The following is a 13,799-nucleotide window of genomic DNA, read 5'->3' as shown; positions in this document are numbered from 1 at the left end:
CTTTTTTTTGCAATTAACGTTCATATTTTTGATTTTGTTGATACTTGAAAAAAAATAAAACTCATAAACCAGGGAACTCACAAAGCGGGAACTGCCTGTATTGTTGCTTTCTCTACAAGTGGGATAGTTGTGCCAAGAATATGCACTACAAGAAGAGAAGTCGGCCTCAACAAAAATCATTAACACCTGGAATGAAGGTAGCATATGAACCTCTGGTAGATCCAAATACAGTTTTGCTTCCACCACTCCACATCAAACTGGGCTAATGAAAAATTTCATTAAGGCTTTGGAAGTGAACAGTCCTGCATTCACATACTTGTAAGAGAAATTCCCAAGACTTAGTACAGAAAAGATTAAAGCAAGCATTTTCATTGTCCACAAATCAGGAAACCTTTCAAGGATGAACAGTTCCAATGTGTCCTTAGTGATAGTAAGAAATCACTATGGAAAGTCTTTTGAAATGTTTCAACTGGTTTTTTTGGAAATGTTAAAGCCGGCAACTATAGGAAGATCTCATTAATTCTTACGAAAAACTGGGGTGCAACATGTCATTGAAGATGCATTTCTAGCACTCACACCTGGTTTTCTTCCCGCCAAACTGTGGTGCTGTCAGAGACGAACATGGAGAGCACTTCCATCAAGGCATTGCAGTGATGGAACAAAGATACAAAAGCAAATGGAGTGCCGCATGGTAGATGACTATTATTGGATGGTGAAAAAGGATGCTCCCACAGCTAAATACAAGCGAAAGGTGAAAAGGTCCCATGTTTGATACAGCTATGTTCATAGCTACATCTTACTGCCATATAAATAAAAATTATCTGATATAAATATAAAAGGCTACAGTTGGTACATTTCTCTTGGGTTACTGCTACCCATATACAGTACTTTGCATTTGTCAATGCTAAACTTCAGTTGCCACTTCTCAGCCTATTTGCCCAATTTATCTAGATCCCGTTGCAGTAGTATACTGTCTTTACTGTCGTTAACAACCCTGCCAAACTCTGTATCATCTGCAAACTTGGACATTAAGCCTGATATACTTTCATCGATATCACTGATGAATACACAAAACAATAATGGGCACAGCACCTAACCATGGGGAACTCCACTAATAACAATAGTCCACGTAAAGCAGGTCCATTCATTACCACTCTCTGTTATCTCCCACTCAACCATCCCTTTATCCTTTGTAGTAATTTGCCCTTAATGCCAAACCTCTCCAATTTGTACAGCAGTCTTCCATGTGCAACAGTATCAAAAGCTTTCCTGAAATCCAAGTATATGATATCAAAATTATTTTTTTGCATCCAGTTCCTTTGTGACCACATCACAGTATCCAATCAAACTGGTCAGACAAGACCTCCCTTTAACAAACTCATGCTGTGTATTAACTCTTACTGCAGTCTTGTCGTGATGATCCTGCAATGCTTCTTTAAGTGACTCCATTATTTTATCTGGAATACAAGTTAAACTAACAGGTCTACAGTTACTTGAGTACCCTTTGAACCACCTTTGTGAATTGTGAATACATTTGCACACCTCCAACCCATGGGGCCCTCCCCTGAGTCCAAAGGAAGCTCTCATAATTATGGCTAAGGGTTTTGCTTATTTCCTTTGTTGCCTCCTTTAATATAATTGGATTGATCCCATCCACCCCAGGTACTTTCCTTATGTTTAACTTCAACAATTTCTCATCCACTTTGCTCTCAGTTATTACAAAATTACTTAGCTCCCTGTTAGAGTTTAATACACTTCTGGCATTCCCCTCCATCAATAACTCCTCATGTGTGAATATAGATGCAAAATACTCAATCAGTTTTTCAGCTACCTGAGCAGGATCATCAATAGTCAAACCATCTATGTTAAGTGGATCAATCTGATTCATCCCTTTCCTTCTGGAGTTTACATAAGTAAAGAACTCTTTGCTTGTTTTCTTTACATCCTTTGCCAAAGATTTCTTGTAATCTGCCTTCGAACCTCCTTTGTGACTTGATTAGAGACTAGCTTATATCTGCCACAGGCTTCTGTGTGGTCCGATAATTTATATGCACCACATGCATTTTTCTTCTCTGCCACGAGCCTCATTAATTCATCTGACATCCATTTTGGCCTTAACTTGAACAGTATTTCTTAGTTGGTATGAAAAGCTTAGCAGCCTCCAAGATTAAGTCCCTCAAGGCTCCCCATTTAGAATCCACCGTTGATAACATCGTCAGTTGATCCCACTGTCTAGAATTTAAAATCTGTCATCAGTTGATCCCACTGTAAAGAATTTAATAGAATTTAAAGACCACTGTAGTCACCTTTATGAAAGCAAAACCCTTCCTTTTACCCTTGATGGTAGTTAATTCTTTATGTATATCCATATCAGAACATGTGATCACTGCCACCTAGTGGTTTCTTTATCTGCAGATTCTTAATGCACGAAGAATCACTACTGATAATCGGATCAAGAGTATTACTCCCTCTGGTTGCCTCTCGAACATATTGCTGCAGAAAACACTCATCCAATAAATCCACAAAAGTCTTGCTAGTGTGCGAGTGACCCAAATCACAAGTTCCAGTCAATATCTTAAAAATTAAAATCTCCCCTTATAAGACATTCTGATTTACTGGGCCACTATTTCTCTGCACAATTGTACTGATCAGTTATTAGGCATATAACATACACCTACTCTCATTTTCCCTTTCCCAGTGCTTACGTCACACCATACTTACTCAACATTGCATTGTCCACCCAATATCAATTGAATGCACTTCCTTAGATTTTATGTATTTCTTAACTAACAGCATAATCCTTCCTCTCTTCCTGTCCTGTTTATCCTTTCTGTACACATTGTACTCCCCAAATTCCAATTCAGCACTGCTTATATATGTGTGACACCATGTTTCTAATATCCCAACAATATCCACATTTAATGTCTTGAACAGCTTCAAATTCATTAAATTTATTAACTATACTTCTAGCATTGGTGTACATGCAAGTATACATGCACCTGTTCCTACTCTTAGTTGCCCTAACACAGCCCATGTATTTTCTTGTTCCATGATGACTCCCAGAAGTCCTGGAAATCCCCAGCAGCTTGCTCTCCATCAATTTCATCAATTTTATTAACTATACTTCTAGCATTGGTGTACATGCACCTGTTCCTATTCTTAGTTACCTTAACACAGCCAATTTATTTACTTGTTCCACGATGACTCCCAGAAGTCCTGGAAATCTCCAGCAGCTTGCTTTCCAGGCTGCTGTTCATTCTAATAGAAGCAGTGCAAGAATCACTTTTGTCTCTGCCTGTGGCGACTATTAATCTTTTAGTCTGTGAATCCCCCCAAGCTAGCACTTTTCCAACCCATCTAACACTGCCTCGATAGCATCAGCAAATATTTAAGTGTACCCCATCCCTGTAGAAGCAGTCTCTCCTGTTGACAAGCATAGAGAACTAAAAAAAATTCTACCCCAAGAGCCTTGCACAATCTCTCCAGGTCCAATTTAATTGACAGTATATGATGACATAAAAGAATGTCATCATATACTCTCTCCTATTATGTTTGGGCAGAACTGCAGACACTTTCATATTTAACTCTAACTGGCACCTTTTTTTCAACACTGACCTGTACTTGTTAAGTAAATCTGCAGATGTCTTTCTCTTAATGACATTAGTGCCAACATATACAATAATATCACCTTTTTTGCCCTGAAAAGATAATATCTGCAGTACAATGTCATCAACTTTTAACCCTGGCAGACATACCCTGGTCCTGTTCCACCTATCCTTTTTGCATAATATATTCCCCATCTCCCTGACAATATAGTTACCAACGATAAGTAGTTCCTGTGGGACCAGTGCATTATGCATTGGAGATTGCCACTGTTTTGCCTGATGCACAGGAGTGAGCTCTGGTGCCGAGAGCTTGATGTGCCCTTCATATTAATTTCTTCGAGGGGATCTACCCTACACCTGAAACTCTCATAGAAGCCTATCAGAACGCCGAGTTGGTGCCTAATTTCTTGGCACTCTAGACATCTAGCATATACAAGACATCCTCCTTGGCTAGATCATCCTGTTCCAGAAAGTTCGCAAACATTTCACACTTTGCACATTTTTTGAGACTGATGCATTGGAGAATCACCCCCTTTGTTTCTCTCCCGAGCCACAGCATTCCCACAAATCTGTGCATGTTGCTTCGCAGCTCTAGTCTGGTTCATGATTTCTGTTTAAATACAAATTACTTAAAAAAATGATATTTAATAAGATTGATAAATCTTACTGATTAATTGACAACACTATACTTAGCTAAGCTAACAGATGCTACTAAGCCTATTTAATACCTTTGTAGAACACAATTTAATATGTTAATAACGAAGAATATGGTAAAGATATTAATACTACTTATCCGTTTTCAGCAGCAGAAAATCCAGTGTCTGTTCACCTCCACAACTCCAATGCCCTGATGATACTGCTTTGAAGAAAACAGTAGTTTACAAGTGATTTAATCAGTTTAAAAATGGACAGGAAACATATAAAGATGAACCTTGCAGTGGATGCCCTTTGATGTTACGAAATGACAAAAATGTCAAGAAAGTAAAGGAATGTCATTTGCATATCATTTTGTGCAAAATGATAGGGAAATGGCTGTTTTTGAGATTGCACAGGAAGTTGGACTGTTTGTAAGCTCAGTACACAAAATCCTGATGAATGACTTAGAGATGCAATGCATGTGTGTGTGTGTGTGTGTGTGTGTGTGTGTGTGTGTGTGTGTGTGTGTGTGTGTGTGTGTGTGTGTGTGTGCATGTGCAAAGTTTGTTCCACGCTTGCTGTCAGACGATCAAATGGACTGCTGAAAAGCCATAGCAAGTGATTTGTTAGAAAAATATACACAGGATCCATGATTCTTAAGAAAAGTGGTAACTTAGGATGAGAGTTGGGTGTTTGCCTACAACCCTGAGACCAAGGTAGAATTATCTGAAAGATACACATAAATGTCTCCATGCCCCAAGAAGTCTCAAGCAACAAAATCCAAAGTCATGCTGATAATTTTTTTGATGATGAGAATTTAGTGTGCCATAAGTTGGCCTGGAGGAGAAGCATTACTGCTGCTTACTACTTTGAGATTTTGACCTGTTTGCATGAGAATACGAGAGAGATGACCTCAAAAATGGAAGAATGGTTGGATCTCACATCATGACAATGCAATATGCCAGAAGAAGAACTAGATTGTGTGGACAGGCAGCTTGCCGTCACCCTGTCGCTTACCAAGGTGAATCAGGGACCATCTGAAAAGAATGAAGAGCCTGAGAATCAGGGACATGCAAAGGTACTTGGGGGCCAGGATGCAAACAGGGTTAAGGGGTCTAGTTTATTTATATTGAGATTTTGATAGCTCCCTCAAAAATTTGGGCCCCATAGATTGGGGGCCCTGATGTGACGCAATCAATGCCCCCCCCATTTGCACGGCTGTGCTGAGAATACTAGACCCGAATCTGCGAGTACCAAGAAAAATAAAAAAGCAGCCCCCGAGCTCCAAGCTCAAATGACTTGGCAGAGAGTCACTCATCTGGTCCATAGGGGCTGTCCCCAAAGCTCTGTACTGGGGCCGCTCCTGTGGAACATTGTACTCGACGAATTCCTTAATCTTGATCTTGGCAACATGACATCTCAGGCCTACGTGGATGATTTGATTCTGGCCATGGCTGTGAATTCTAGGGCTCAGCTCGAGACCCAAGCAAACAGGGTGCTACTACTCCTGCAGGAATGGGCTAACCTCCAGATTTCCCCAGCTAAGACAAGTTCCATTCTCCTAAAGGAAACACTCAAACTGAGAAGCCCCCACATATCAAGATTGATGGAAATACAATCAGGCTCATCTCAGAGCTAAAATACCTTCGCATATAGTGCTGGATTCCAGTCTCACTTTCCCACCTACTCTGAAATACCTGCAATCTAAAATTAGAAACTACACCGCCTTGGTAGCCAGAGTTACAGTGGCGGACAAAAAAACTGCATCACCTGTGAATTTTGCAAATAATGTGTTTTGTGCTGCAATGTGGGTTGCAGAAGTGTTCAAAATGCATTTGTTGGATGGGATATACATCTCTGTGAATGAAATTCAATAAAAAGACTCCACCTGATATACCTATTTGTCGTAAATATCTTCCCAAAGGGTAAAATGAGTAATTAATGGAAATAAGAGAAATCATGCAAATGGCAATCATGACAATTAAACATACATTTTATTGCATTTACGTGTACAAACTGAAATGACAAGTTAAAGTAATAGGTATTATGTACTATAAATCAGCAAATTAACTCCTCAATATTTTGTTGTTCCTCCTCGAACTAGAATTGAGTGTTTCTTTTAAGAGAACGGAACTTGTTTAGGCTGGGGAAAACCGGAGGTTAGCCCATTCCTGCAGCAGTAGCGCCCTGTTTGCTTGGCTATCGAGCTGAGCCCTGGAATCCGCAGCCCTGCAATGATCTGGCACAGAGTTAATCAACTTCTGGATATATGGTTGCCTAGTTTCACGGTACCACACCCTTACAATGCTCTCCTGCAGCTGAATCTTACTTTTTGGCTTTTTCTGAGCAATTTTAGATGACATTATGTACCAACAATTTTCAATAGGGTTCAAATCTGAACTGTTGCTGGGTCAGATCAACGATGTAATGCCAGCATTTCTGAGGCATGACTGCATATCTCCTCCTTAAGGGAGAAAAACAAGGGAAAACATTGGTGTATGTTTTAAGCCTTGTGAGACAAGAAGACAAAACTCATCATTAAATCTAAATAGCATAAAACTTACCAATTTTGCTGTGTGGCAAGGAGTCCTTTTGTAAAATGCAGTTTTGGATGTCTGTGTGGTGATCCCTAATAACAGATTTCAGGCACTCCTCCAAGATAGCAGTGTAGGTTTCTGCATTCACCGTTCCGTTAATAAACTTAATTCATCCCACCCCTTTGATTGTTATGCATCTCCAGACCATCTGACCAGCGGGGAACTTTACAGTCGGTGTTACGCAGTCAGGATAGTATGCCTCCAATTTTCGTCTTCTGATATCGCATCCCATTCCATTCAAGCCATTTTTTTTTTTTTTTTTGTAGTTGTTGGCGCATCGGCTTCTGTGGCCATAGTGCATCTCCCAAGGTTTTTGCAGTACTTTGATCCAAGCCCAAGGCGGGATTCGAACCCGCGACCTTTGGGTTGCCAGGCAGGCACTTTACCCACCCGGCTAGCCCAGTCGGCTTCGAGCCATGCAGGTTGAATTTCGATTCATCAGAAAAGATAATGGTCCCCCATTGCTCTTTTGTCCATGAAACATGCGATTTAGCCCAAGCAAGTCTTTCTCATTTGTTGGGTCAACAAAGGCTTCTTCTTGAGCCGATAGGCATGCAGACCATATTCCAAACCCATCTTTGGATAGTTCGTACACTTGTTTGAACACCAGAGCCATCTCAAAGTTTCAGATCAGGAGCACGAGCATGGCGATTACAAAGGCATAGTCATTTCAAATATCGATCTTGGGAAGGCGTAGTCACTCTCTTATGGCCTGATCCAGGTCTTCTCTTCACATCACCGGTTTCACGCTTTAATTTCAACACCCGGAATACTGTTGACTGGTGGCAGCCTATTTTATCAGCGATAGCACACACAGAAAGCCCTTCCTGGGACAGCTACACTTTTTTTTCTTGGTGTCAACTGAACATATGGATCCATGCTTACACCTCCACAAAACAGGATCCACGCTTACACCTCCACAAACGGCTGATGCAATACCTTGCAATTACTGTCCGATGCAATAGAAGCCTACCTTTGCTTCAGACAAACAAAATTACTGTAATCAAACAATATCTTATATGCTACTTTTTTTTAAGGTGGTGCAGTTTTTATTGTCCGCCACTGTAAGTGCAGGGATTGAGGCCTCACACTCTTGCTCTTCTACAGTGCAATCTTCCTACTGGCAATAACCTACGCCTTGGGCATTTGATAGCATGAAGCTGCTCTCGTAACCATCACGAAAAAGCTAGATACCATCCAGAGATCTATCCTGCTCAGCATCACATGGGCCTGCTGTACAGTGAGCATACATGCACTGCAGTTGCTGGCTGGCACCCTCCCGCTGGACCTGGAGGTCCGATGTGGGCTCCTTTACCATCTATCTGAGGGTACATCAGTCACCTTCATGAACTTTACCACATACCTTGCCAACAATCCAAAACCAGAGAAGAGATGACTCATCTTCCACTTGCAGCAGGCTTGGGAAATCTCCAACATGGTTTTCTCCCATACAACATTCCTTCAGAGACATGGATTCATCAAAGCCAAACTCACATCCTTAGGAATCACCAAGGATCCATAATTCCTTTGTGGGGCTCTGGAGATCTGGTCACATCTGATGCATGACTGTCTTCTCTATGAAGATCTACAAAATCAAATGAATACAAGACAGACCTTCCTCCCAAAGGATCAGGAACTTTATCTCCTGGATAGCAATTAAGAATATAAAGTCTTCCTGCACTTTGCCCATGAACTATTCAAGAAGAGAAGAGCCTTTCCTCAAAACCATCAACAACAACTTCTCACCTAATGATGTGCCACTAGCCTGCTTGCCAATTGGTGGTCAGGACTAGGAAAACTAGTCTGGTCCATTCTGTTTCCCTATCCCCATAGCCAACTCGCCTGAAGGAGTACTCTCCATCTTCTTTTGGGATGCATTCCTCTACATCCCCGATACATCTTAATTTCCCTCCCTTTCTAGACTGCTTTGCTTCCCACACTCTAACTTCAATTTTTTTTTGTCTTTGTCCAAGAAGCTCAGGTGACCCAGGCAGAGAATAATAGGCTGCCCGGCTACCTCCTACCAGTGTGTGCGGGCAATGTGGGGTCCCACCAGGGGCTCCTGCAGCCAAATTCCAGAACACTACAACAGAACCCAATACGGTGTGGTTGTGGGCAACCACAGGTGGCACCTGACCCTAACACTATGCACCATGACAATGCACCCAGTCACAAAGTTACGGCAATTTACCAGTTCTTGGCTGCAAAAAAAAAAAAAAAAAAAAAATCACTGTTAGGCAGCAGCCTCACTATTTACCAGACTTTGCACTGCCTGACTCCTGACTGTCCCCCAAATGGAAATTGGGGGCTTTGGGAGTGCTGTTTTGCTACAGTGGATAACATCAAAGAAAGTGCTGTAGCAGCCCTAGTGCACAAAAAAAAAAAAAAAATAAATAAAATAAATAAATAAATAAAAACAAAAGAAGAATTGTGGGACTGTTAGTAATCCTGGGTGTAACCCAGGATTACTAACAGTCCCACCATTGTGAAGGTGCAAGCAGAAGATTTGGCTGTCACAGACCGTCCGGACCACATCGTTCAATATATTAAACATGATGGTTCCAATCAACTTCTCCCCTATTTGGAATTCAGCATGTATAAAGTTTCCACGTGCACTGAAATGCATTTCGGGAACTTAACCAGTATATAACATAATTCATCGTTCTTCTCTTCCCATTATAACTAACTGAGGATGGTTTCGAAAGTCGCTCATGCGTGGCTATTAGCTTTTATCTCATTTTATTTTAATACATGATTTTAATATGATTTTAATAAAATGGAATGTGCACTTTCCTTTCTTAGGCAAATTTTAACATTTTTTAAAGCTCATAATTTAGTAAATTTTTAATTTTTTTTAAAATTCATAATTACTTTAAGTTACAAATAGCTACTAATCGGAATTTAAAAGTTTTATAACTACTATGTACCTGTTATAAGTTTCATCAAACCAAACGGATTACTATGAGGTGAGTGCTGATAATTAAGCTACGCTATACCTACGATCTAGTTTTTACATCAAAGTACATAAGGATCATCAGAAAGCATTTAAATATTGTTTGCCATTTCTAATTACAAGCATATGTGAGTTGGGATTCTCAGTGTTGATTAACAATAAAACAAAAAAACAGAATAATTTTATTGATATAGAACCTCATCTTTGTCTTAAACAAAGAGACATTGAGCTATAAATAGTTTGTCTTCTTATCGAGGAACTTATCTAAAAAGATATCATGTATCATTTTTGTAAATTGATGTTCTACATCAATTAATTACACATATATTATTTTTAATTTTAATGTTTTGTTCATGTTTCATTTTCCTGTATTAAAGTGATTTCATTTAAAGAAAAAATAAGCATATAAAAAAACAGAATTATGTGTACAGGTAGTACACAGATATGGTAAAAATCATGAAGGTGGTATGTAAATGACCCAAGTTTGGGAAACAATGATTTAAGTAATATAACAGAACTTTCACTATTTTCTTTAACTCTTAAACTGAAGTAAGAGTTACAAAAACACAATTTTATTAATTACATAAATTATTTTCAAGAATGTTTAAATGTAAAATACTTTAGATCTTTCATATATTAGTCAAAAATAAAAAATTAAAATTGACTAAACTCACCTCGTAGAAATTTCCGTTCTTTTCTTTGACAGAACTCTCATACTGTGGTGGTGATTGTACTTTGGGAGAATAAAATTCACAGAGCATCATATCAAAGAATATGGGAATTGTGGCTTTTCGAAGTTCAGGTTCTGGAATTAATGTCATCTCCAAGAATGGTCCTACCATTCCAGGAACAAAGTATACCTTGTTCTGGCCTGTCAATACAGTTTATTTGATTCAAATTACTGTATACTGTTTAAAGAAATTGACCCAATACATTTTCAACTAAAGTGATATCATAAGAAATATTAACATGCACTCATTGGTATATTTAGTGGATTAATACTGTCACAACATTACATTACAATAATATGCTTTTTGAAGTTTGAGTATCCTATCAAATGTCATATTTGGATAAGGGGAAAAAAACCTATTAAACAAGGTGCACTTATTGTTATTGGTACATTAGAATCCTTAATGTCTTGGACTACATTGCGTGTGTGTGTGTCCATGGATTGCATTTTATGTTGTGCAAGTTGAAAAATCCCAGCATAACTGACAGGGAAAACCCGGCACCTGAGACTTACTCCAGTCATTGACAGAATGAATCCAGACCTCTCCAACTGGGTGACAAGTACAGTATGGGGCTCAATATTCAGAATCCTGAAATCCAGAAGGTTTGAGAAAATTTGTTTCTTTTTTTATTTTATAATCCAATTATGCGATGCAGCTCTAGTGTTACCTGCCCACCTGACTATCAGAACATGGTAGACTGACAATTATTTTTCATAAATTAATGGCTGCAATGCTTATTCGATAAATGACATTTCTTTTTATTTATTGATGTAGTAATTACATTCAATAGTGTCCTTGACAACCCTGCCAACCTTTGTATCGTCTGCAAACTTGGACATTAAGCTTGATATACCATCATCAATATTATTTATAAATACAGAAAACAATAATCGACCCAACACTGAACCTTGAGGGATTCTAGTAATAACATTAGTCCACGATGAGCAGTGTCCATTGATTACCACTCTCTGTCTTCTCCCCCTCAACCACCCCATTATCCATAGCAGCAATTTGCCTCCAATGCCACACTGCTCCAATTTGTGCAGCAGTCTTCCATGTGCAACAGTATCAAAAGCCTTTCTAAGATCCAAGTATATAATATCAAAGTTATTCCCTGCATCCAGTTCTTTTGTGACTGCATCATAGTATCCAATCAAATTGGTCAGGCAAGACTTCCCCTTAACAAACCCATGCTGTGTCCGAGCTATAACTGAAGTCTTGTCTAGATGATCCTGCAGTGCATCTTTAACCAGTGCCTCCATTAATTTTCCTGGAACAGAAGTTAAACTCACAGGTCTATAATTACTTGTATCAGCCTCTGATCCTCCTTTGTGAATTGGGGTTGCATTTGCACATCTCCAGTCTATGGGTACTTCCCCTGAGTCCAAGGAAGCTCTCATAATTATGGCTAAGGGTTTGCTTACTTCCTTTGCTGCCTCCTTTAATATAACTGGATAGATCCCATCCACCCCAGGTGCCTTTCTTGTGTTTAACTTCAACAATTTCTCCTCCACTTTACTCTCAGTTATTACAAGATTATCTAGTTTACTGCCAGAGTTGAATTCAGAGTTGAAACTTTCCAACTTCTGTGATACTATGCAAAATATCACCCCTTTAGGCCATTTAAAAATTTTTCACTGGTATGTGACTTGTTAATTTTGATTTGAGGTGGTTGTTTACTCACAGAAAGTCAGCTGTGTGACTGATACTGTTATCATGGTGAAGAATTTTTACCAGTTACCAGCTATTAAATAATAATATTATTAAATAAATAAAACAAACGAAACTGAGAGTGAAAAGTGAGTAAAAAACAAAAAAAAACAAAAAAACCCTCAAAAATATATGGATGATCCATATATTTTTATTCCTTCATAAGGTTTAAAATTATTTTTTAAAATTCTTTTCTGGAGATAACAAGAAAATGTGAGAGACATATTTTATGACAAATAACATCCCTATTGAATACAGTACAACCCTAATATACCTCACATCATTATATTATAGTTCTGAAAAGAATACCAATGTGATCATTAGGCAGATGGGCTGAAAAATGGCAACTGAAGTTTAACACTGACAAATACAAGGTACAATATGGAATCCATATTGGTGAATTGATGGTAGATTAGGTTTAGGAGTTTTAGTTATGCAGTTAATGGATGTCTCCATTACTTTATAAAGAGAAGTTGTAAGTGCAATGGGATGATAATGGGATGGGAGGGATTTGTCACTTTTTTTCTAGGTCTGTTTGGATATAAGCAAATTTCCAAGCAGAAGGAAAAACACCAGTGGAATAAAAAATTGTAACAAAGGTTCCACAGACCAGCAATAAACTCAGTATCACAGGTTTTCACAACAAGTGGAAATATACTATAAGGACTTGAAGCTTTCTTGGCATCAAGATTGTTCAAAATTCTTCTGACATCCTTTTGACAGGAGGCATTGAGTGGAATGTACTGGGAATAGTAGGAGGTAGTTTACCAAGATCATCAATACAAGAGTTGAAGAAAAGTAGGATGCTAGTTGGCTTAATCTTTACCTGGGTGGCAACAGAACCATCAGGTTTTAAGACAGGTGGGACTACAGATGGGCAAAGGTTGTGGCCAACAGCCTTGCAAAAGACCAGGATGCTTGACAATTGTTTTGGACAGGATGCAACTTTTCTATTGTTAGCCTGTTCAAAATATCGTTTGGGTTGATTAATAACTGCTTTACAATTGTGGCGATTTTTAGCGTAAACAGAAAATGAACCTGGAGATTTGTATGCAAGCCAAATGCAATATGCAAGGTTCTTATCTTGAATAGTTCTCGACAAACCTATAGGAAAACCACGGTTCAGCTAAAGGATGAGATTCTAAGGTGTAACATGGAATAAAGAATTTCATCCCTATAAGAATAATTTCACTGACACAATTTGATCAACCACTCACATCAGAAGTTTTAAATTGTTAGGATTGTCTGGTATTCTGGTACGTAAATGTTGCTTGTATCAATAAATTTCTTCTGCCTCCCAACCTTCAACCATATTGGGTGCGAGAGTACATGTGAACAGGCGAAGTTTTTACGGCTCCAGCTAATAGAGAAGTTTTTGCTTAAATTGGCATATTAATTTATTTTTTAGAGTTGCTTTATATTCCTAGTAACAATACTTTAGTTTAATTTGAATTTAGATAGAGATTTTGTAGGTTATTACTTAGTATCGGTAAGTGTATCAAATCCACGTGTTGGATAAGTTTTGCAGCTCCCATGAACGCTAAGTTTTTAATTATATTTAGCCGCT

General features: G+C 38.7%; 1 protein-coding gene across 1 annotated transcript in view; it reads right to left on the bottom strand.

The window, feature by feature from the left end:
• The window catches only part of mbc (dedicator of cytokinesis protein myoblast city), a 966,604-nt gene that overhangs the window by 196,066 nt on the left and 756,739 nt on the right, over positions 1–13,799 (bottom strand). The window contains exon 30 of the mRNA XM_090373417.1: positions 10,466–10,662. Coding sequence (XP_090229543.1) covers positions 10,466–10,662 — 197 coding nt within the window. The remainder of the gene's footprint in view (positions 1–10,465; positions 10,663–13,799) is intronic.

Source organism: Mastigoproctus giganteus, chromosome 5, assembly GCF_048544385.1.
Source record: "Mastigoproctus giganteus isolate SK-2022 chromosome 5, ASM4854438v1, whole genome shotgun sequence".
NCBI lineage: Eukaryota > Metazoa > Arthropoda > Arachnida > Uropygi > Thelyphonidae > Mastigoproctus > Mastigoproctus giganteus.
Note: the sequence above shows the minus strand (reverse complement) of the source record. Positions and strands in the feature narration are given on the sequence as shown.